A 25,590-nucleotide genomic window follows, 5' to 3' on the forward strand; every position below is an offset into this window, starting at 1 on the left:
ATCTAAATACCCGCTTCTTCCAAGAGCAGGAGCTCTTTCTGCCCCACCCACCCGCACTTTGATTATGGACTACGCCTAGTGACTTGTTTCCAGAGTACAGTGTGGAAAGGTGTTTGGGAGTACAGTGGAGAAACCAGGCAAACAGTACCTTGCCCGGTGGTCAAGGATAACGCCATCAGGAAGAAGTCATACGGATTGTATGTTCCTGTCCCAAATCCATAACCCTACTTGTTCCATTAAAAAAAAAAAAAAATAGTACTCCTAAAACATGTTTCTGTCATGAAAAACAAGTACAGTCGTCCCTTGGTGGCCGTGGGGGAATGGTTCCAGGACCCTGCGGATACCAGAATTAGAATGCCCAAGTCCCTTATATACAGTGATGGTGTCAACCTAAGTAACAATAGAGGCTCCCTAAAAGAAAATGATGTTTGTCTGGGAGAGCATTGCAACGGGAATATGCTGCCATAGTAAACTATGTGCATTTGGGAGGAGGTTGAGGCAAAAAGATATTTTTAAAAGGAAAATTAAGATTACATGAATTGCTTTAAATCAATTGGCCTTGGCTACAAGGATCAATAACAAGGGTAGCATCAGTCCAAAGTTGCTGGACAGATGTCTGCAGAAGTATTTTCTGTGTAAGATTGGGCCGTTATGCAAGGTTATGGTTTTTGCAGAGTCTTTTGTTATGAGGCATAGTGCGTGAGAACCCTTCCTTCAAGGCCTTCCCCAGCTCCGTTTATCAGGGTTTTGACACAAGTGACTCCATTTTGATTCTGACAACTTTCACAATGGAGTAATAGTTGCATGTAAGGTATGCACATCCTCCCATATACTTTAAATCATCTCGATTCCTTGTAATACCTAATACAACGTAAATGCTATGTAAATACTTGTTATATGTATTATTTGTATTTTTTGCTTTTATATTGTTAATTATTTTATTTCAGTTTTTAATTTTCCCTCCTTCATTGGTTGAATCCCCAGATATAGAACCTGAGGATACAGAGGGCCAGCTGTAAACTCTGACAAGCTGTCACAAACCAGAGGAAACTAGAGAGATGTGACAACTAAATGCAATGTGGGACACTGAAGAGGATCCTGGAATAGAAGGGGACATTAGGAGGAAAGGTAGTGAAATCCAAATAAAGCATGGAGCTTAGTTACTAGTACTGTTACAATCATGGTTTCCAGTTGTGACAAATGTACCATAGTAGTAAGATGTTGATTTGGGGAGAAACTGGGTAAGAGATATACAGGAATTCTCTGTACTACATTTGCAACTTTTCAGTAAATCAAGCTATTCTGAAATTTAAAGTTTATTTTTTAAAAAGGGGCAGGGGGCTAGAAATAGATGTATCCAGATTTGGAATTGTTAAAAGATAAACTTTGGTACATTAAAATGTTAAAGAGTGGCCAGGTGCAGTGGCTCACGCCTGTAATCCCAACACTTTGGGAGGCTAAGGCGGGCAGATCACCTTAGGTGGGGAGTTCAAGACAAGCCTGACCAACATGGAGAAACCTCATCTCTACTAAAAATACAAAATTAGCTGGGCATGGTGGCACATGCCTGTAATCCCAGCTACTCGGGAGGCTGAGGCAGGAGAATTGCTTGAACCCAGGAAGTGGAGGTCACGGTAAGTCGAGATCATGCCGTTGCACTCCACCCTGGGCAACAGGAATGAAACTCTGTCTCAAAAAAATAAAAAAAATAGTTTGTTTGAGCAATCAGAAATTCATGAATCGGGCAGCTCCAAACCAAAGGGCTTAGGTCTTCTCTAAAGTGGTGCCAGTTGTTGAAGCAATGGACCTTGTTAAAAGCAGAAAAGAAGAATTTTTTAAAAGTGGCACCAGAGGAAGGCTTTTATAGAGTTGATGTGCACATAGAGCAAGGAAATTATTTGATCAAAGTTTGATCACGTACCTTATTTGAATTATTCCTATGTGAAGTTCAACACAATATAACTAATGCCCCATTGACCACCTGTGATTAGCTGAGCTTAAGTTTCATTTTCTTTTAAATTCCGAGTTAGGTTTTGGCTTGCTTATGTAGGAACCCATGGTATTAGAGCTACCTCAGTCTAATGGCCCCCTATTTAATTATTTTAACAGATCCATGTTTCCATGATGTCATCAAAGATCAACACTTTCTAACTTTCCACATTATCATCCTTAAGAAGTTGGCTATTCACATTTCTGTTTGTTTCCTCGTGGTCTCAAGGTAGATGCTGCAGCTCCAGGCATCACACTCTCATACAACCGCATTCGAGACAGGTAGAAAACGGACAGCTGAAATGGAGACTTTCCTTTTATGAGGGAGGAAAATAATGCATACTCCCATTTTTTACATGGCAGTTAACAAAGATTCTCTCCTTGACCAGTGAACTCCAGACACATTCCTCTGAGCACAAATCCTATTTAAACTACAGATTCTCAACACAAATGATTTTATCCACCCATGTCCCCCAGCATTAAAAGATTTAAACGCTAACATAGTTTCACAGCTGTAAACTAAAGAAATCCTTAGCCCCTCCTGGTCAAGAGGGCTCAAGAAAAAACTTAAAAACTTAGTTCCCAGCTAAGTTCTCTTCTGATGGGAGGTCAGACATGCCTCATTATACCATTAAACTCTCTCTTTTTTTTTTTTTTTTTTTTGACACAGAGTCTTGCTCTGTCGCCCAGGCTGGAGTGTAGTGGTGCAATCTCGGTTCACTACATCCTCCGCCTCCCAGGTTCAAGCGATTCTCCTGCCTCAGCCTCCTGAGTAGCTGGAACTACAGGCACGTGCCACCACACCCAGCTAATTTTTTGTATTTTTAGTAAAGATAGGGTTTCACCATGTTGGCCAGGATAGTCTCGATCTCCTGACCTCGTGATCTGTCTACCTTGGCCTCCCATAGTACTGTTGTGAACCACTGCACCTGGCCTATACCCTCTCTTACAGTTTAAACACAACTGGCCAGCATTGATGTTAAAACAGAGACCAGGAGACTGACAGAACAGACTCTTTGTGGCAATAAGATACAAAAATTATAAACAAGACCTAAGGCCATGCCAGGCAAGAGTTAAGTCAGTCCAAGAATAAGTTCTGTTCTAATGGTTACAAGGCTTTTCTTTTTCCTTAGCAGCCAAACAAGCACTGACCTCCACATAAGCAATAGTAAAGCAGTTACCACCCGTGCACCACCAGAAGCCATCTAACCAACCCGCTCTTCCACAATGACAGAGCAGGAGCATTGCCGTCTTGGAAAAGCCCCTCATTCTAAAGTTCACCTTAATAAAAAAAAAAAAAACCTAAATCCAAAGGGCATCAGCCTAATGACTAAGGCCAGCATGACCATAAACCACAAATAACATCTCCAACCAGAAACATCCCAAACTCCTCCCCAATCAGAGACCTGCTAACCCCGAGATAAACCCCCCTCCAGCTGGGAAGATTCTAGCCCCGAGATAACACCCCTCTGGGCTGGAAAGATGTCTGCCCCAAGATGCCTCCCCGCCTCCCAGAGAGAGAACAACCCACCATAAATGTCTCCACACACATAAACATTCCAAGCTTGCGATAAGCCCCCTCACCCTAAAACCAATAATATACTCTTAGTCTGTAAGAGAAAGCACTCCTGACCAAAGGGGGCCAAGAGCTCCTCTCAGGTTTCATCTAAAGTAAACCTGTCTGCAACTGCCAGCGCATTTTGTGTTTCTTTCCTCTTTCTTTAACTTTTTTTTTTTTTTTGAGTCCCAGACTGGAGTGCAGTGGTGGGATCTCAGCTCACTGCAACCTCCGCCTCCGGGTTCAAGCAATTCTCCTGCCTCAGCCTCCTAACTAGTTAGGATTACAGGCGCACACCACCATACCCAGCTAATTTAGATATTTTTAGTAGAGATGGGGTTTCACCATGTTAGTCAGGCTGGCCTCAAACTCCTGACCTAGTGATCCGCCCGCCTCAGCCTCCCAAAGTGCTGGGATTATAGGCATGAGCCACTGCACCCAATCCTCTTTAACTCTTACCCACAAGCCATAACTACAACTTTGATTAGACAAGAGACTGATTTCAGTAACTTTCTCCTGATTAGAAGATCACTGACTACGAAATGAACTGGTTCTGGTTTACAGAGCCTGTGCACTTGCGTGTCTTTATGTCCTGAAAGACCTTTAGACATATAGGGCCTAATCATAATACATTTAAATGTTAAGTCACCATCCCAAAGTGAATATACGTGAGTTGTATGTTACATGCATGTTTCTTCAATACACTTGTAGCAGGACCACCTTCATGAATATTCACAGCTCCTCCTGTAACCTGTTGAATGTATAAGTTTAGCCAACCTGTTCCGCATGAAGCTCCTACCTCAAAGTGCCGGTCTCTGAGTTTCTGCTGGAGGCAGCTCCCCAGCCTCCAGAATGACCTTGCAGGTTGTAACCCTTTAGAAGAAACAGTCTCCATCTCCTTTTCTAAATTTATACATGGGTGGGGGGGGCTTGGCTTAACATAGCTCAAAGCTGCATGGCTACAATGACCCTAGCACCGCAAGGATGACTCTAGCCCCTTCCAGAGAATGTTTAGGCTGCCAAAAATTTGGTGTTTGTACTAACCAACTTCTGACAATAGGCCCCTAACTGCCCTTTCTTAAAGCATTTACTGAAAAGGGCTTACAGTTCTGAATTCTTCCTCTGTCCCTTTGAGATGTATCTCCAGTGAGTCAGGAGTGTTTCTCTGCCGGGCGAGGTGGCTCACACCTGTAATCCCAACACTTTGGAAGGCCGAGGCAGGCAGATCACCTGAGGTCTGGAGTTCAAGACCAGCCTGGCCAACATGGTGAAACACTGTCTCTACTAAAAATACAAAAAGCCCAGCGTGGTGGTGTGCACTTGTAGTTCCAGCTACTCAGGAGGCTGAGGCAGGAGAATTGCTTGAACCTAGGAGTCAGAGGTTGCAGTGAGCCGAGATTGCGCCATTGCACTCTAGCCTGGGAGATAAGAGAGAAAATCCATCTCAAAAAAAAAAGAAGAGTATTTTTCTCAAGACCCTGAAAGCCATTCCTCTGAAACGTAATCATCAGAAATGCTGAGACCTCTGTCTTTCAGTCTTCAGAGTGGGAAAATAGAATCCTAACTTTGCTAATTGCCAGCTATCAGACACAGCTGGCCTAACCAACATTTCCAGTGAGCAACCCTGCTTCCAATTCCTGATCCTTCATTTTCCCTTTAAAAGGCACGGTCGCCTCTGTACAAATGAAAGGTTGTTCACACTGGACGCTCTTTCTCATTACAGTAGTTCATTACCGATTAAAATCTGTCCTTACCACCTTAGTGTCTGGCTTTATCCTTTACAGAATTCAGTAAATTGCTTGAGTTACATAACTACTACGCACCTAAGCCACAGATTGATTCCAGGTCTCAAAGTCCATGGTCTACCCCTCTAGGAAGGCTTATTGAACATCGTAAACAAGCATAAAATGAAAGAGGAACACAGCCAGTGTCACATAGAATTCCGTGGGGGCAAATAAGCATGGCAAACGACCCAGAGAGCCTCATTGTTCATAATTTAACGTCATCTTTTCTTTTAATATACACCGTGGAACTGTGTTTTGGGTTTTTGTTTTTGTTGTAGATTTAGGTGGTACATGTGCAGGTTTGTTCCATCAGTGATTACCTGATGCTGAGGTTTAGGTGCCTAATGATCCCAAGTAGAAAACATAGTACCCAATAGGTCATTTTTCAACCCTTGCCCACCCCTCTCCCTTTTGGAATCCCCAGTGTTTACTGTTCCCATCTTTGTGTCACTGTGTACTCAAATCTTTATAAGTGAGAACAGGTGTTATTTGGTTTTCTGTTTCTTCGTTAATTCACCTAGCACAATAGCCTCCAGCTGCATCCATGTTGCTGCAAAGGAAATGACTCCATTCTTTTTTTGTGGGAACTGTGTTGTTTGACTGCTTTAAACTAGTGGGTAGTAGTGCTGGTTTGAGCACATATGCTAAAATTGGAACAATACAGACAAGATTTAGCATGGTGCCTGCATGAGGATGACATGCAAATTCATGAAGCATTTAATTAAAAAAAAAAAAAAACAGTGGGGCCAGGTGCAGTGGCTCAAGCCTGTAATCCCAGCTCTTTGGGAGGCTGAGGCAGGTGGATCACAAGGTCAGGAGTTCAAGACCAGCCTGACCAACATGGTGAAACCCTCTCTTTACTAAAAATACAAAAATGAGCCAGGCATGGTGGCACACACCTGTAATCCTAGCTACTTAGGAGGCTGAGGCAGGAGACTCGCTTGAACCCAGGAGGTGGAGGTTGTGGTGAGCCGAGATCACGCCACTGTACTCCAGTCTGGGCAACAGATCGAGACTCCTTCTCAAAAAAAAAAAAAAAAAGAACAAAACAAAAAAACAGTGGGTAGTAAAGATATGACGAATGTATTCCACAGATTAATTGACGTGATAAAATTCTTTAGCTATATAGAGCCAATATAGTCTCAGACTTTTGATTCTCACAACTAAGGTGTGTCTTCCAATTTAGCCAATAGCAGTAATAGCAGAGATCCGGAAACTCCATCTTTAAATTTCTGTTTTATTTCTTAAATTGTTCAGAGTCCAGACAAGGTGCTACATGTGGGAGCCTCCTCACACATACCACCAGAATCAAGACCCAGATGTAACAGAGAAAACAATACAAAATCATCCAAGTAGAGCTTAATTCACAGGCTTTATGCTTTTCAAAAACAAATTTTCAAAAAGTTTCCCATAGTCAAACCCATCAGACATTTATGATTCTTCCCCTGTCTTTATGCTTATAAAATAAAGCATTTTCCCCTATTGAAAATATGTTACTTTTATTTTATTTTAGTTGTTTTACAGATTCATTTATAAATCACTGTTTCTCTTCAGAAATTATTTAGTATATGTTTTAAGGGATCATTTTTCTTTTTCTTTTTTTTTTTTTTGAGAGAGAGTTTCATTCTTGTTGCCTGGGCTGGTGTCCAATGGCGCTATCTCAGCTTACTGCAACCTCCGCCTCCCAGGTTGAGGCAATTCTTCTGCCTCAGCCTACCTAGTAGCTGGGATTACAGGCACCCACCATCACACCCAGCTAACTTTTTGTATTTTTAGTAAAGACAGGGTGTCACTATGTTGGCCAGGTTGGTTTCGAACTCCTGACCTCAGTTGATCCACCCACCTCAGCCTCCCAAAATGCTGAGATTACAGGCACGAGCCACCATGCCCTGATGGGATCTTTTTTGTTTCCAATCATTATGCCCTTTCCCCAGTGTCAATTTTGGAATAATTCTTTCTCTCACTAATTATTAAGGCCACCTTTATCATATAGTACATTCTTATTAATACATATTTTATATATTTTCCAGAGCATCTTGCCCAATGTACCTGTTAATTCTTATGTTGGTACCAGTCCTAAAAAAAGTAAATAAATCAGACTCAAACTCCTGATTCATGGCCCTCATAGGATTTGCCTTTTGAAACAGCAGGACCCTCACCCTGTCCAAAGTTCTCCGTACACCATGTGCTACTGCTGACTGGCCCTCTTAATAAACAAATTTAACCCATCCCACTGTAACACTGACTCACCTCTGCTACAGAAGACAGGGGCTAATGAAGTGGAGAGAAGCCAGCCAATGACAGACCACACACACACACACACACACACACACACACACACACACACACACTGGACTAGGAAAGAAAATCCAAAACAGAGCTCTGAATTATCATGAGTGGAAAAAAAACCAAAACACTACTTACTGTATTGTTTTTTTTTTTAATATTAAATTTCTTTTTCTTTTTTAAGATGGGGATTCACCATATTGGTCAGGCTGGTCTCGAACTCCTGACCTCAGGTGATCCGCCCACCTCAGCCTCCCAAAGTGCTGGGATTACAGGCATGAGCCACCGCACCCGGCTGTATTTTTTTAAACAAAACGCTATCTAACATTTTTGAAACAACAAACTTGTAGAAATGGTGAACAGATTAGTGGTTGCCATGAAATAGAGTTGATTTGGGGAGTAATAGCGAGGTATGTTTGGTCATAAAGAGCAACAGGAGGGCTCTTTGTGCTAATGGAAACATTCTTTTAACTGTCCTGTTGGATACACAAACCAACATTTGATAAAAGTATATAGGACTAAACACACACACAAAGTGTTACAGAATATCCAGGAGACCGGAGAAACCAATGGGTGAAACAGGAGAATGTTATTAATGTGGCCACTGGCTCAGAGGATTAGCATGCCATCCTATCTCATCCAGGGTCTGAGCCCCGGAGAAAGAAAATGGGGTACTTTTATACATTCAGGATGACGTAGCAGCTAACAAGTTTACAGAAGTCAGAACAAAAAGAACAGTTAATTAATTTGCCACATATATTGTGATGTACGTTACATTTGAAAAATAGCACTGTACATTTTTTGGGTGTTATCTTGCCCTGTGACCTTGCAGCTGGTTAGCAAGAAAAACAGGAGTCTTGAGATGTCTGGAAACTTTGCTGAGAATGTTAGGAGAATAGGTAAGGTAGGTTTTACAGCGAGTTGGTTAGTTTTAAGCAGAGCTGGGTGTTAGGTTTTATATTAAACAGCATACAACACAGCAAAATTTATTATACAGCAACTACAAATTATAAGGTTTTGTTTTTACTATTATTGCTATTATTTAATTTCCATCTTCAAAAGTACACATCAAGCTGGGGAAATCTGAGTATGACTGGTGGATTGTTTTGTTGTCAATATCTTCATTGTGATGTTGTACTACACTTCTGCAATATGTTACTATCAAGTGAAACGGAGGAAAGGGTAAGGAGTCTTTGTATTACTTCTTACAGCTGCATGTGAATCTATAATTATCTCAACAAAAATTTCAGTTGAAAAAAGCAAGGGTCTTTCCTTGATTATTAACTTGCTTGAAAATGACTAATTGGAAACCTACCCTGAAATTGCAGTGTAACTGCAATCTATTTAAAGCAGTGCTGCTCAACAGACCCTTCTGCACAGATGAAAATATCCTAAGTCTGTACTGCCCAATACAGTGACCACTAACACATGTGCACATTGAGCACCTGAGATGTGGCTAGTGCAACTAAAAAGCTGAATTACAAATTGCATTAATTTTGCTTAATTTGAATTTATGTTTAAATGGCCATCTGTGATAGTGGCACTATGGGGACAGCATAGAAATGAAACTTGACCTTATTCCCTATTCCCTTGTAAGCAGGAAGGAAGAACACTCATTTGGAAACCACGCAATTGTCCCACAAAACAGATGTTTATGGTCTCTTTTGGATAAACAAATTGACCCTTTCTGTCTAAAAACTTGAGGAATTTACATTTGTCTTATCTGAGTTCCTTAGGAAACTAGCCATCAGGCCTCCCAGATAGCATCAAGTAAGTGAAACTTAACAGATCCCCACAACTGCACAATCAGACACCAGACCCCTCACTTGCCACAACTGCCTAACTGATGCCTGTTGACCCACTCCTCCTCATTATCTCTCCTTAAGTCCTGTTTTCCCACATGCGGTTACATTTCTTCCCCACTATATCCTAATTTTAATCAGTTGAGAAGATGGATTTGAGACTGATCCCCTCCCCAGGCTGTAGCACCCGAATAATGCCTTCTTCCCCGGCAATAATGGGGTCTCAGCGACTGGCTTTCTGTGTTGCGAACTACCGGATCTAGACCAAACCCCTGGCCTTTGTCTAACAATTTCCCACCACTGAACTAAGTTATAAACTCTGAGGATGGATTCCTGCTTCTTCAATTTAAGATGGGGATTAAAAGGTGCATCCCGGAGTGTTATTTTCAGTGTAAAATAGGGCTGTGAAACCTCCTTACACCTGTGCACAGGTAAACTGATGGCCCTGCAAGTGCCTAGAGAAGTAACCTTGTAAAGAGTTAGTAAATGTTTCCCACCATTATTGGAAAATCTGGCTACGGATATGTCAGTAGCTTTGCTTTCATATATTTAGGGGAGAAATCAACAAAAACTTGATGCCCTGGCCTGTCATTTTCTTCTAGCTGCTTCTGCAACTCTAGCTCCAGACACTGCAGTTCCTGCAGTATTTTTTTCAGAACACCAGAAAAAAAAAAAAAAAACTTACAAATGTCCTGTTTCTTCAAACACAACTAGAAATGGTTGAACATCTGAAGAAATAGGAAGAAAACCCCTCAGAGAACCAAAGACATGCAGTGAGTTCAGATCTAGGGACGTGGCCAGTAGGAATGGTTCTTCACTGCCTTGTGGGCAGCCAGCAGCCAGCAGCTAGAGACGGCCTTGGTCTTCAGCCAGCGAGTTTCGCAACTTCAGGCCGGGTCGCTCTCCGCCTGCTCCGGGGAAGTTCCGTTGGGAAGGGGTAGGGGCGGTTCCGCCCCGCCCATCCAGGGGCGGAGCCTGAGCCTGCGCTTGCGCGCTCAGCGGCCGGGCGTATAACCTATGAGTGCGCGCCCCCTGCCCGCCACACCCGCGCAGCCTCTCGGACGCACCTCGCGGCTCCAGAGTCTGAGCCTGGTCAGCTCTCCACGCAGGTGTCCCGTGCGCCCCGTTCAGCCATGTCGTCCTGCATCCAAGTAGCGCTGGTGACTGGGGGCAATAAAGGCATCGGCTTGGCCATCGTGCGCGAACTGTGCCGGCAGTTCTCGGGGGACGTGGTGCTCACGGCGCGGGACGTGGCGCGGGGCCAGGCGGCCGTGCAGCAGCTGCAGGCGGAGGGCCTGAGCCCGCGCTTCCACCAGCTGGACATCGACGACCTGCAGAGCATCCGCGCCCTGCGCGACTTCCTGCGTAAGGAGTACGGAGGCCTGGACGTGCTGGTCAACAACGCGGGCATCGCCTTCAAGGGTAAGGGGTTGGGGTCCTCCGAGGGGACTTGGCCTCCCCGACAGCCTTCTGCCAGGGTGGGCTGCACCTGTCGAAGAAGCGCTGCACTGAGGCCCCCGTCGGCTGCGAGGTCCAGAACGGCACCCTAGGGAGGACAAGGAGGAGCTAGGAGATGCAAGGAGTGCAGAATCCATGGAGAAAGAGAGTTTTCCAGCCAACGGGAACTTTGTTTCCCTGGCTCAGACTCTTGGGGTTTTCTGTAACTTTTTCAGTTTTTCTGCAGTTTTTCTGAATTGAGCTTTAGGGCAATTGGATGAATGTTGAACTAATTTTAAAATAAACGATAGATTGCAACAAAAAAAAATACTCCAAGATCCGGTGTGTGCACCCCTCATCCTCCTTCCCCCAATGTTACCATCTTAGAAAAATATTAGAACGTTATCAAACCAGGAGGTTGACATTGGCTTAACACTGTAACCAGACACAGACTTTAGGCAGAAGGCACTAATTTTCTTTTCAGTATCATTCTATAGAGTTTTACTCCATGGGTACAATTTATTAACTATGTTTTCTTTCTCTCCTAAAAGTTGCTGATCCCACACCCTTTCATATTCAAGCTGAAGTGACGATGAAAACAAACTTCTTTGGTACTCGAGATGTCTGCACAGAGTTACTCCCTCTAATAAAACCCCACGGTGAGTCTGATGGGAAACAGCCGCACCTTCTGCTTGGGGCTTGATCTGGCCCCTGTCTGCCTGGGATCTCTCCTGCAGGCCGCTGCTGCTTCTCCATGCTGCAGAAGCACAGACCTTTGGGCTGTTTGTCCTGCCAGCAGCTAGGTGACATTTTGCCTCAGGACTTTGTCCTCACTTCTCCCACTCCCTTAGCCATTGGTCCTCCCTGTCCCACTGGTCTTTGCACACCTGGCTGACTCTCTGTTATCCTTCAGGTCTTAGCTCAAATGTCTCCTCTAAGAGATGCTCTTTATTTGCTCTGTGTCTGTCAGCATGGGAGTCCATCCTGTATCCTTTCTCTGCTCTTTCAGAGTGATCTTATTCAGGCTGGTGGAGCCTTTACTACCACCAATTCATATCTGTCACCTGCCTGGGACTCTCCTGAAGCTCCCGACCACATAGTTGTCTACCTGCCTTTCCATCTCTTCCTGATGCCTTTCCCCACAGTCTAAGATATTTCCAGAGAATCCCTATCCTTTTCCCTAAGTCATCTGGACACTGACCCCACCATCCACCCACCAGGATCCTGCAGGTCACCATGCCCCACCCTTCATCATCACTTAACAGCTCCTAGGAGTTGTGCCCACTGAGTTTCTCCTGAATCCATCTCATCCCGTCTCTACAGCAGGCCGTCAGCTGTCCCTCTGGACAACTGCAAACCCTCACAAGGCACCTCTGGTCTTGAGTCTTTTCCTTTCCCAGCAACCTGCATACTGTCTGCCTAGTCATGCCTCCCAAAAATCCTTCAGGAGGAAAGTCCATGCCTTCAGCATGGTTCACAGAGATGTCCATAATCTGCCCCTGCTTAACTCCAGGCTCATTTCAACTCCCCTTCCAGTGTGCTCAAGGTACTGGACGTGACTGTCACATTTCTTTGGTTGTAAACTGCTATGATAGTTACCCTAAGTAATGGGACAAGAGATGAACCCACCCATTAAATAACACAGCAATTAAGCAGCCACTTTTAGAAAAATTTAAATGTGTGGCTTCGAATTGGGTACTTGCATGTGCAGCTTACTCTCAGCTTTTATCCTGTTTCCCGTCCTGTCATCCTGTTAAGTTATGCTGCTTCTAAGGCTTTGGTTCACCAGGACCTCAAAGGGCAACTCTTCCAAATCTCACCTGACTTTACTCAGCCTCAATTTGAAGGCAGGAATGAAGTTCTTTATGCAACTATCACACCTATGCTCATTCCTCTTAGAACTCATGCCAGTAACTATCTCTCATATGAACATTTGCTGCTCCAAAATCCTAACAAATTTGGCATTCACCTTTCTACGGGACGAGTGCACACCTTTCTACATAATGCTTTGTGGTGTATTTTAGGGAGAGTGGTGAATGTATCTAGCACCGTGAGTCTCAGGGCCCTTAAAAGCTGCAGCCCTGAGCTGCAGCAGAAGTTCCGCAGTGAGACCATCACTGAGGAGGAGCTGGTGGGGCTCATGAACAAGTTCGTGGAGGATACAAAGAAGGGAGTGCACCAGAAAGCGGGCTGGCCCAACACCGCATACGGAGTGACGAAGATCGGCGTCACCGTGCTGTCCAGGATCCTCGCCAGGAAACTGAGTGAGCAGAGGAAAGGGGACAAGATCCTCCTGAATGCCTGCTGCCCAGGGTGGGTGAGAACCGACATGGCGGGACCCAATGCCACCAAGAGCCCGGAAGAAGGAGCAGAGACCCCTGTGTACTTGGCCCTTTTGCCCCCGGATGCTGAGGGGCCCCATGGACAGTTTGTTTCAGAGAAGAAAGTTGAACAGTGGTGAGCTGGGTTCACAGCTCCATCCATGGGCCCCATTTTGTACGCTGTCCTGAGTTGACCCAAAGGGCATTTACAATGTTATAAATACCCTTATATAAGAAAAAATCCATATCTCTGTCTAGTACTCATTAATGCACTACTAAGTGAGCAGCCTGCGCACTCAGTTGACTACCTAAATCTGTGAATCTTGTAATTTCCTCTGATGCAGGGAGAGATTGTAATTAATGAAAATAATAAATGAAAATCAACAGATGAATAAATGGTTCTTTATAAGCGTCCATTTGTACAGATTGTCTAGATGCTAAATAAGTTTTGTCTCAAGTACAATCAACCTAAAAGGTCAAGGGAAGGGGCAGTACAACTCGGGGGTGAGCAAACCCAGAAAGTAAAGAGCCAGTTACTCAGCATTTTCAATGTTGTAGGTCAAACGGTGCATTGGAACTCTCCAAATCCGCATTGTGTAACAAAAGCTGACAGCATGTGAGCCAGTGAGCAGAGCTGGCTCTGGCCCTTTCCAGCCTCTAGGAAAACATGGACAGTACCACAAAGGCAAAGGCAGCTGACTTGTCTCTTTAAAAAGCCAGAGTCGTTGGGGGAAAACAACCAGTTGCAATGTGTGAAACGTGAGTGTGCGCTTGTGTGAAACACCGAGCTGATGAGGGACCTATCACATCTCCATAGGAATGTGTTATTTATGGAGGGAGGTCTACAACATTAATGTGTTTCAGCAAAGTATATACTGGCTGATGGACAGATAAGGCAAATGTAACAAAATGTGCACAAGGTTGAACTGTGGTGAGTGTATGGGTATCTGTTACTCTATTCTTTCAACTTTTCTGTTTGTTGAAAGCTTTCAAAACCTGGGGTTGGGAGTGCTTTGTCTCAGTTTCCTCAACTGTTAAATTGGGATGACAGTCATAGGATTATATGTATTGAGATAAAGTGCTGAGAACAAATTAGCCGGGCGATGGCAGACACCTGTAATCCCAGCTACTCGGGAGGCTGAGGCAGGAGAATCCCTTGAACCCAGGGGGTGGAGGTTGCAATGAGCCAAAATTGCACCCTGCACTCCAGCCTGCGTGACAGAGTGAGACTTCATCTCCAAAAAAAATAGTGTTGAGAACAGCCCCTGCTGTCATTAGTTTCTGTAAATGGGCCTGACACTCCCTACTGGTAAAGATGTTCACTGTCTAATACCTGGTAAACGCCCACACCATTCTTTCTTCCACAGAATCACACTGTCCTGACCTCTCATGCTTCACCAATGAGAATTGAGGCTTAAAGAAACAAAAAGCGATCGCCCATGAAAAGGAGAGGGCCCTTATTTTATCTTTTTTTTAATCTCCAAACTGCTTCAGAAGAGTCCCTTATTTTATTTATTATTTTTTTGAGACAAAGTGTCAATCTTGGCTCACTGTAACCTCTGCCTCCCGGGTTCAAGCGATTCTTCTGCCTCAGCCTCCCGAGTAGCTGGGATTACAGGCGCCCACCACTACACCTGGCTAATTTTTCTATTTTTAGTAGAGACAGGGTTTTGCCATGTTGGCCACGCTGGTCTCGAACTCCTGGCCTCAAGTGATCTGCCTGGCTCAGTCTCTCAAAGTACTGGGATTACAGGTCTGAGCCACTGCACCTGGTCTGGTCCCTTATATTAAAAGTGAGGTTTACCCTAACAAGTTCCACCTTTCAATAGGGCTGTTCATTTCTTCCTAGTTTTTGTAAACAGACACCAGAAAACAACCATGTCTAAAGCAAGACTTTGGTATTCTCAAGTGCTAGTTTAGAAATGTATACCTGAATTGCAAAGATATTTTTCCCTTAATACCTTAAAAATAACACCTAGCTTCTTCAAGAGATTTAGAGAAAGCATTGTTCCAAATTTAAGTACCTGTTTACCTCTGGGGGTCGGGGAGGTTTTGTCTGTATTGACAAGGATTTCTTTGGCACACACATGGTTTCGTCTCTATTGCCAAGGATTTCTTTCTCATGCGAGGTGACAGGCATATGAGGCTAAAATTTTCCTGTAATCCCAGCACTTTGGGAGGCCAAGGTGAGTGGATCATGAGATCAGGAGTTCAAGACCAGCTGGCTAAGATGGTGAAGCCCCATCTCTACTAAAAAACAAAAAAAAATTAGCCTGGTGTGGTGGCAGGTGCCTATAATCCCAGCTACTCAAGAGGCTGAGACAGAATTGCTTGAACCCGGGAGGCGGAGGTTGCAGTGAGCCGTGATCGCGCCACTGCACTCCACCCTGAGCAACAGAGCAAGTGAGACTCCCTCTCAAAAAAATAAAAATTTCAGAAAAAGGTAAAATCATGACAGTCATACAGATGTAAAAATAATATTCAAAAATATATTTTACTCATATGAGGGAACCAGGAAAATGTTATAACTGGTTCAAAGGTAAAGCTAAAAGGGCACAGGTTATATGGAATCAACAAGTGTTGAGCTGAATTGCAAATGAAGACAAAGTTGGTGTTTCCACAGGGAGGAGGAGGTCAACTAAGTCACCACCAGACAGGACAGCATTTACACCTCTATTACCTACAATTTAGAATGAGATGCAAAATGTCGCAAAGAATGAACAGGGCCACAGCTCGATGCTACAGCTCTTGCCATGCAAACACCCTTTGTCTGAGTCTGGCAAAACACCCGTCCCATGCTTAATAACCACGCCAGCCTGCTCCAGCAGCTCCTAACAGATGATGACGCTGGGGAGAAAGGAAACAGGAAGCGGACTGCTCGTTTTTATGTTCCCACCGCAATACCAAACGGACAGGCAGTTCTCCTAGCCAATGCTGTCTTTTCCCCTAATAAATTCACTCTCCTACTCTGTAAGATGATTATTCTTTCTGCATCTCCCAGACTAATTGTGCTAGATGATGTCCTCCAATCTGTTCTCTAAAAAAGAAAATAGATGCCCCTGAGGAGAGTCACTTGACACACCTGCAACCAGACAACACACCTGCCTCCCCTTCCATTACAAGAAGAGGCGCACTGCTTCCCAGGCAGCACCCCAACCTGAGTCCTGGTTCATCCACTATCATCCTCCCAAACATTTTGTTCTTGTAATTATTCCCTTTCCTTCACCAAAGTTCACCTCTCTGAGATTGCCATTGCATAAAACATGCTTTAATATCTCTCTCCCAGCTTTTAAAACTGAGGAGTGAGTCACACAAAGTATGTTCTCTGACCATACTGGAATTAAGTTAGAAAGCAATAGCAAAATAGCCAGAAAATCCCCAAATAGTTGGAAACCAAAAAAAACAAAAAACAAAAAAAACCACTTTCAAACACCATTGGTCAAAAAGATAACAAAAGTTAAGAAGAGACAATAAAAAAATTTTAAAAAACATTTTAAGACATCATAAATTCAAAAGTATTTTGAACTGAATGAAACTGAAAACACAACATATCAATGTTTGTGAGATGGCACTAAAGCAGTACTTAGAGGAAAATTTATACCACGTAATCCTACACTAGAAACGAAGAACCTGTCTCAAATCAATGACCTCAGCTTCCATGGCAAGAAACTAGAATAAGAGCAAATGAAATCCCAAATGAGCAGATGAAAGGAAATAAAGATCAGGACAGAAACCAATGTAATCAGAAGAAAGCAATAAAGGTAAAAAAATCATTGAAGCTAAAAGCCAGTTCCTTAAGGGAAAAAAAAAAAACAAGTGCTAAACCTCTAGCCAGACAGATCAGAAAAAACAAAAATGAAAGGCACAGATTTCCAGTGTCAGGAATGAAAAGTAGTATTATTATCATTAATAAAAAGATAATAAGGGGTCGGGCACCGTGGCTCACATCGGTAATTCCAGCACTTTGGGAGGCTGAGGCGGGTGGATCACCTGAGGTCAGGGGTTCAAGACCAGCCTGGCCAACATGGTAAAACCTTGTCTCTACTAAAAATACAAATATTAGCCAGGCATGGTGGTGGGCACTTGTAATTCCAGCCACTCCGGAGGCTAAGGCAGGAGAATCGCTTGAACCTGGGAGGCAGAGGTTGCAGCAAGCCAAAATCGCACCACTGCACTCAGCCTGAGTGACAGAGTAAGAATCTGTCTGACAAAAAAAAAAAAAAAAAAAGATAATAAGAGCATATTACCAACAACTTCATATCAATGGAATTAGCAGCTTACATAAAATGTACACATTTATTAATTTTAAAAAAAAAAACACTAAGCTCACTGAAAACATGGAAAACCTGAATAGTTCTGTATCTGTAAAATGAAGTTTCAAATACTCTTTGGAAAAAATGGAAAGAAAGAAATAGTGGTTGGGGCATAAAAGGAACCACACACTGCAGGTGCCCAGCTATTGACTCGACTTTGATAGAGAAAGTGGACTCAGGGTGGCAGGGCACAGTTTGACCACACCTGCTTGAGTAAAGCTGAGTCATGATGAGATGGTAGGTCTCTGCTAATCTCAGAGTCACTAATCAAACACACTCAGGTCAAACACAGGTGGGTTACACTGAAGAAGATGAATGAAGGGATCCAATTGCCCGTCCTTGACCTTGTCACACCTTTGGCAATTCCTTTGTTTTCTGGGTACACATTTCATGGGAGATGCTGTATATTTTACATATCAACTGTCACTTTGGACAAAACAAAATGCAGACACTTTTAGCAAACGGGGGTTATGTAACAATTAGATAAAACATTCTAATAAACTACTCCCATCTCTCTCTGCCATGTGATATCACCTTCTTTCTGAGTGGGTGAGGACTTGATGGGGATGGTTACAAGGAAGGGCACATCAGGGAGAAGCACCAGAGGTAGCAAGATCACAGGTGTGGGGCCTGGAAGTGCCATCGCTGCTGACATCATTAGTGCTGCTGGTGCTGGTCCTCACCCCATGTCCAAGCTCAGGAGCACTAGAGCCCTGCCACCCCTCCTGTGTATCCACTTCATGCCAGAGGCCGTAAAGGACTGCAACCACTGGAAACACAAACAGGCCCCTGGCAGGGCTGGTCTTTGGACAATTGTGAAAGACACAGAAGAAAACAGCTTCTAGGGCCGGGCGCAGTGGCTCATGCCTGTAATTCCAGTACTTTGGGAGGCCAAGGTAGGTGAATCACTTGAGATCAGGAGTTCAAGACCATCCTGGAACCATTATTTGCTAAAAATACAAAAATTAGGCCTGGTGGCTCATGCCTGTAATCCCAGCACTTTAGGAAGCTGAAGCAGGTGGATCATCTGAGGTTGGAGCTCGAGACCAGCCTGGCCAACATGGAGAAACCGAATTTCTACTAAAAACACAAAATTAGCTGGGCACAGTGGTACACACCTGTAATCCCAGCAACTTGGGAGGCTGAGGCAGGAGAACTGCTTGAACCCAGGAGGTGGAGGTTGCAGTGAGCCAGGATAGCACCACTGCACTCCAGCCTGGGTGACAGAGTGAGACTCAGTCTCAATAAAACAAAATAAAAAAATCAGTCAGTCATGGTGGCGTGTGCCTGTAATCCCAGCTACTCGAGAGGCTGAGGCAGGAGAATCATTTTAACCTGGAAAGGGGAGGTTGCAGTGAGCCGAGATTGCACCACTGCACTCCAACTTGGGTGAAGGAGTGAGACTCGTCTCAAAAAAAAAAAAAAAAAAAAAAAACAGTTTCTAGGACTCCCACAAAGCAGTAAGAATTCTTGAGTTCTTAGAACAAATGCATTAACGTCGGTTTTCAAGATGAAGGAGGAAGCCAAGCGAGGGGACGCTATTCTGTACGAGGGGAAGATCTGAAGATTCAAACAGAAGGCACAAATTTGGGACGCGCTCTACAAGCCTACAAAAATGCATATCCTGCAAAATTCGGGTTGCCGATTTTGGAGAACATCTTTCTGAACCCAGCTTATGAAATCCCCACCATCCACGACAAGGTGTGGAAAATCTGACAAAGAAAATTATAGAACTCCTAATCCTCTTTGGCCAAAATGAACTGAAGCTTTAGAACAAAGTTCTAGGCCCCCCAAAAAAGTCTCCATGCAGCCTGTTGCCATTTTAATCCAAAACACACCATGGTTGTAGCATTGCAGTTGGGATGGAGTAACTATCCTCAGAATCAGGAGTAGCTGGATGAAAGGGCTTCAGACTTACTCGATAGCAGAATTTGTGTAGGTGATTTGAATACTTAGGGTCACTTGAGATCAGTGCTATCAAGACCAGCTTTTGGAAGATCGTAGTCTCCCATGCAATCGTCCCTCACAAGAAACTTCATGCTAAGAGCAGAGCGCTCCCTGTCCAGATGGAAGACATTAGGCACTCACACGCAGAGCTCATCAGCTGCTGGCTTCAGCTTGAGCAAGAAGTCTTCAGTGTCCCAGCAGGTAATACTTCACTACCGACTTGCTGTGCACAGATCTGATGCTACCCCGTCAAGATGCACAGGCCAGGCTAGGTGTTCTGTGGCTCACACCTATAATCCTAGCACTATTGGGAGGCCAAGGCAGAAGGATTGCTTGAACCCAGGAGTTCAAGACTAGCCTGGGCAACACAGCAAGACCCCGTCTCTAAAAAAACAAAAAAAAACAAACAAAAAAAATTAGCCAGACACGGTAGCATGCACCTGTAGTCCCAGCTACAAAAATTAGCTGTGCATGGTGGTGCGTGCCTGTAGTCCCAGATACTCAGGAGGCCAAGGAAGGAGGATCACTTGAGGCCAAGAGGTCGAGACTGCAGTGAGCCATGAATACACCACTGTACTTAGCCTGGGCAACAGAGTGAGGCCCTGTCTCAAAGGAAAAAAAAAAAAAAAAAAGAAGCAGAGACCAAGCAGAGTCCAAGAATAACCATTCTGACATTCATGGGTTCCACTTCTAACAGCTACTTTCCACATACCAGAGGCGCCAAGGGTTCCCTCAGCCCAGGTCTCCACGCCAACCAGGCTCAAGTTTTAAACCCTAGAGATTAGGTTCTCCAGGGCCAACGAGAGACGAGGGATAAAACCTAGAGATACAACCCAGGTCCCAGCTATGCCAGCCTCTCCCAAGGATTCCTCAGGCTTCCCTGCTTCCTCATTGTCAGGGTCCCTAATCCTACAAAGCAGGTTTCTTGCCGGCAGCATATATGGGTCTTGTTTCTTTATCCATTCAGCCACTCTATGTCTTAACTGGAGAACTGAGTCCATTTATGTTGTTTCATTACTGACAAGTAAGAACATACTACTGCCATTATGTTGCTTGTTTTCTGGTTGTTCTGTAACTCGTCTCTTCTTTTCTCACTGTCTTCCTTTGTGGTTAAGTGATTTCCTCTGGAAATATGTTTTAATTCATTGCTTTTTATTGTTGGTGAATTTATTATATGTTTTTGTGTTGTGGTTACCATGAAGCTTACAAAAACATCTTAGGCCAGGCAAAGGGCCTCATGACTGTAATCCCAGCACTTTGGGAGGACGAGGCAGGTGGATCACACGGTCAGGAGTTTGGCACCAGCCTGGCCAAGATGGTGAAACACAGTCTCTACTAAAAATACAAAAACTGAACTGAGCATGGTGGCAGGCACCTGTAATCCCAGCTACTTGGGAGGCTGAGGCAGGAGAATCACTTGAACCCAGGAGGTGGAGGTTGCAGTGAGCCAAGATCGTGCCACTGCACGCCAGCCCAGGTGACAGTGTGAGACTCCATCTAAAAAAAAATTTTTTTTTAGAGAGATGACAAGTTAAAGAAATGATAGCTTAGATCACAAAGAAACAAAAAAAGTTTACACTTTAACTCCATCCTCCCCCCCACACATTTTGACTTTTAATTGTCTCATTTTATATATCAGATATTACCTCTTAACTGGTTGCTATAGCTATTATTATTTTTTGATAGATTTGTCTTTTGGGCTTCATAGGAGAGTGATGAGTGAACTGCACACCATAATTATAGCATTAAAATGTTCTGGGTTTGTCCATGTACTTAACTTTACCTGTGGGTTTTATACCTTTAATTGCTTTCTTTTTTCACATTAGTGTTTTTTCTTTCAGACTGAAGAACTCCCTTCAGCATTTCTAAATGCCACAGGTCTAGCGCTGGTGAGTTCTCTCAGCTTTCACTCGTCTGTGTTCCATCTACTTTGGTAGACTCATAATTCAGTAGTGCTCATTAGCTTATTTTTATATGTAGTAGCTTTAAGGTTTTTGTCTTTCTTTGAGTCAGATTCTCTGCCTCTGATGTGATCCATGGCCATCCTTTCTGAAGTTACTAAGGCACGTGTTGGGCTTGGCCTGAGCCAGCCTGCAGTGGTGCAGCGGATGCCCAAGAGGCCCCTAGTCTTCACCGGCATCACACAGAGACATTGGAGTTGTCCCCAGGGTGTATCCGTGGTCTGGGTCATTTTCTGTGTCGAGATTACGTCATGGTCTGCCAGCGAACAAAGCCGGTATTATCTGTTGCTCTTTTTGAATAATGCCAAGTACCAGCCTATCCAAGCCTCCATCCTACTGCCAGCCAGTGTGGAAAGGCCTCATTGCCATTCAGCACCAGGCTGCCAAACACGCAGGCAGCCCCAGCTGCCACCATATCTCAGCTGCCTGCCCTTTCACACAGAGGAGGGAGGGCAAGTGAGAGCTCGTGTTTCCCACCAAGGAAGGGATTTATCAGGAAGTGGGAGAGGGAGAAGCTTAAGGGAAGAAGAGACTGGAAGTTTCCCTCTCCTCCAGTCTGTCATTCACAATCTCTGCAACCTTCAGAGCATGGCTCCTCTGTTCCTGGATGCTGAAGAGTTAGTGGGTGACTGGACATTGCCCAGGGAGCTCGTGGCCCTCTGCCAACTGCCCTCAGGAGGATCTGGGGCCTGCCAGTGTTCGCTCTAAAGGGATGCTGGCTTTTGGAAGATCCAGTTGGACTCACGAAGATAAAATAAGAAACCCCAATTCTTTGGGGCTAAGCGCTTGGATTTCTTTTCTTTTCCTTTTCTATTTATTTATTTAGAGACAAGGTGTCACTCTGTTGCCTAGGCTGGAGTGTGGTAGCATGATCATGGCTGACTGCAGCCTCAACCTCCCAGGCTCAAGCAATCCTCCTGCCTCAGCCTCTTGATTAGCTGGACTACAGGTGTGGGCCACCATGCCTGGCTAATTTTTGCAGTTTTTGTAGAGACAGGGTTTCGCCGTGTTGCCCAGGCTAGTCTCAAACTCCTGAGCTCAAGCGATCATCTTGTCTTGGCCTCCTAACATGCTGGGATGAGAGGTGTGAGCCACTGTGCCTGGCCTTAAGTTTATTTTTCTTTTCTTTTTTTTTTTTTTTTTTTTTTTTTTTTTTTTCCTGAGACAGGGTCTTACTCTGTCACCCAGACTGGAATACAGTGGCATGATCTCAGCTCACCGCAAACTCCACCTCCCAGACTCAAGTGATTTTACTGCCTCAGCCTCCTGAGTAGCTGGGATTACAGGTGCGTGCCACCACGCCCAGCTAATTTTTGCATTTTAGTAGAGATGGAGTTTCACCATGTTGGCCAGGCTGGTCTCGAACTCCTGACCTCAAATGATCCACCCACCTCAGCCTCCCAAAGTGCTGGTATTACAGGTGTGAGCCACCATGCCCGGCCCTCGAGTTTATTTTCTAATGCTGGAGGCAGCATGTAAAAATGAGATTTCTACTTGGTTAATCTAATAAACCTCTGTGGTAGACTAAAAGAAATGCCAAAAACTTCTGTTTCTTATCCCCAGGAGCTGTGAACATTATGTACGTGGTAAAAGAGTTAAATATTACCTTACGTGGCAACATGGGATTGAGTGAAGGATTTTGAAGGCAGAGCTTAATCCCGGATCATCTGGGTCAGCCCTAACCAGAATCACAGGCATCCTCAGAAGGGGAAAAGAGGCAGACGGAGTTTTTGCAGACTAACAGGAGAAAGTGATTTGAAGTTTAAAACCTGAAAGCCCAGCTGTAAGTTAAATCCATGGACCGGATTAAGAACTTGTCTTCCTGTTTGGCGCACTTTCCTCTGATTAATCCCCACCCTTCTCACCTATTTTACACACACCTGCCCTCTCCTAATTGTTTCCTACACTGCCGTGCCCACCTTTGAGTGGTGTCTTCACTTGAACCTTTTTCGCATACTCACAAACCAATCAGCACACACTCCCCATTCTGAGTCCATAAAAGGCCCCAGATCCAGCCACCTGGGAGTGGGGGGCAACTCTCCTACCTTCAAATAGGGGAACCAACCCCGAGGCCCCTCTCTGCTGAAAACCGTTTTCATCACTCAATAAAATTCTCTGCACTCCTCATCCTTCAATGTCCCACATATCCTCATTCTTCTAGGATGCAGCATAACAGCTCAGGATCCACTGAACTCAGGTACATGCTGTAACACAGGCAAGCTGGGGCACACCAGCATTGGGAAATCGCTGGCTAGAGATCCCTGGCTTGCAAAGTGACTGCCAAGAGAAATCTTATGTCAACCTATAGTCCCAGCTACTGGGGGAGCTGAGACAGGAGAATCACTTGAGCCCAGGAGGTTGGGGCTGCAGTGAGCTGTGACTGTGCCACTGCACTACAGCCTGGGTGACAGAGTGACCACACCTAGCCTGGTCATTTATTTTTAGAGTCCTTATCTCTTAGGGGAACATAATGAATTTTTTTTTTTTTTTTGAGACAGAGTCTCACTCTCTTGCCCAGGCTGGAATGCAGTGTCACAATCTTGGCTCACTGCAACCTCTGCCTCCCGGTTTCAAGTGATTCTTGTGCCCCAGCCTCTTGAGCAGCTGGGATTACAGGCCTGTGTCACCATGCCTGGCTAATTTTTGTATTTTTAGTAGAGATGGGGTTTCCCTGGGTTGGCCAGGCTAGTCTCAAACTTCTGGCCTCAAGTGATCCGCCCACCTCAGCCTCCCAAAATGCTGGGATTACGGGTATGAGCCACTGCACCTGGCCCATAGTGAATATTTGTGGAGAAAATAAGATGTCTTTGGGTTCCCAGTGTTCCACTGACGTAGTTGGTGGGCAGCAACTGAGCCAAGATGCTGTGGAGCCTACTGGCTTTTTGTGAGATGGCCCAGAGGACCATAAGCACTGCTTTTCATAGGTATTTTGAAAATAAAGTTCCAGAAAACCAAAAGCTGTTTCAGGAGGATGATGGAAATCCAGTACAGCTAAAGGATGGGGTAGCTGATGCCCTCTTGTAATATTGGGGTTCAGGGGTTCAGGCGGCCCTCAGCTCCCGAGAGAACGTTTCTCCAGGTTCTTGGTCTCCTGCCCTCTCAAGAATGAGAGAGGGGACCACGGCACAGTGCCCAGTAAATGCCGGACTCAAAAGTGTTTGTAGAAAGTAATTTATTTAGAGAGAGAAAAAGGAGAAGGAGAGAGAAACAGCTAACTCTCACACGGAGTGAGAGAAAGAAAAGCCGCTCTCACACTGAGTGAGAAGGGTTCCCAGAAGGGGAAAACCAGAGCAGGAAAGCTGCTCTCACACTGAGTGAGAGAATCCAGAAAGATGGAATCCAGGGAGGAAAGCAGCTTCCACACTGAGTGGAAGGGAATAGTGAGAGATGGAGTTTAGGAGGGGAAGACAGGCTTCCACGAGGGGGTGTGGAAGGGGACTCCAGAGGGGAAATCCAGGAGAGAGAAAGATGGCTTCCACGAAGGGAGTGTTCGTGGAAGGGGACCCAAACATGGAGTCCGAAGGGGTGTGGAAGAAGGGGACTTTTAACCTGGGAGGAACCCCCACCTTCTCCAAGACCTCGAGCCAATGAAAGGAGTTCCTTAGAACTTCCACTGGAGTGATTGACTCTTAGTTTCTTCCCGTGCCCACAAAATTTAAACATAAAGAGTTAAATCTCCCAGATGGAGAGAGATGGGAGGGGGGCATGGTGCTCAGAAGTTCTTGCCCTTAAAACTACGCCCCCTTGTGGACTCAGAAAGAGAACACATTTCCTCACTCCTCTATATAGAGTCGCCATGGTTCTTAGAGTTGGTGGGACGACATATGCCATATATCTGCTGGCCATGGCTTCCTTTCCCAAGAAGCAAGACTGACTTCAGTTATCCCAGCAATCACTTGGTTCAATTTCATTGAGCTCTATACGGACCAATTGAGCTCTTCTTTGGGTATCAATATTTATCGACTCATACTAACTGCCACCAATAAAGCAGTTTTTACCATAGGGCATGGGAGACGTCTTTGATTTTAGAATAAATCTGTGGGGTGACGAATGTGGGAGTGAAGGGAGATATTTATGAAACAGGACTGTCAATGTGTTCATTGCTAAACCAGGATGATGGGGGGTTGATGGGGTTCCTTATCTAAAAGCATAATGAATAGATTATTCTCAGATTTCCATAATGACATTGCTA

General features: G+C 44.6%; 2 protein-coding genes and 1 non-coding gene across 3 annotated transcripts; all 3 read left to right on the forward strand.

Annotated features, from left to right (window-relative positions):
• The first annotated feature begins 5,954 nt into the window (after nucleotides 1–5,954).
• Nucleotides 5,955–6,059, forward strand: LOC135276410 (U6 spliceosomal RNA). Its single transcript, XR_010343954.1, has one exon. It is a non-coding gene; the product is annotated as a U6 spliceosomal RNA (small nuclear RNA).
• Nucleotides 6,060–10,462: 4,403 nt separating this feature from the next.
• LOC105712625 (carbonyl reductase [NADPH] 1) lies at nucleotides 10,463–13,591 on the forward strand. The gene is made up of 3 exons (XM_012445768.2): nucleotides 10,463–10,841; nucleotides 11,408–11,515; nucleotides 12,881–13,591. The coding sequence occupies exons 1-3, from the start codon at nucleotides 10,553–10,555 to the stop codon at nucleotides 13,315–13,317; spliced, it is 834 nt and encodes a 277-aa protein (XP_012301191.2). The 5' UTR covers nucleotides 10,463–10,552; the 3' UTR covers nucleotides 13,318–13,591.
• A 10,666-nt stretch (nucleotides 13,592–24,257) lies between these two features.
• On the forward strand, nucleotides 24,258–25,272 carry LOC135276365 (cytochrome c oxidase subunit 7A2, mitochondrial-like). Its single transcript, XM_064379981.1, has 2 exons — nucleotides 24,258–24,418; nucleotides 25,161–25,272. The coding sequence occupies exons 1-2, from the start codon at nucleotides 24,258–24,260 to the stop codon at nucleotides 25,270–25,272; spliced, it is 273 nt and encodes a 90-aa protein (XP_064236051.1).
• The last annotated feature ends 318 nt before the right edge of the window (nucleotides 25,273–25,590 follow it).

The sequence above is a fragment of the Aotus nancymaae genome, unplaced genomic scaffold (genome assembly GCF_030222135.1).
Source record: "Aotus nancymaae isolate 86718 unplaced genomic scaffold, 86718_ANA_hifiasm-v0.15.2.pri h1tg000022l_1, whole genome shotgun sequence".
NCBI classification, from domain to species: Eukaryota; Metazoa; Chordata; class Mammalia; order Primates; family Aotidae; genus Aotus; species Aotus nancymaae.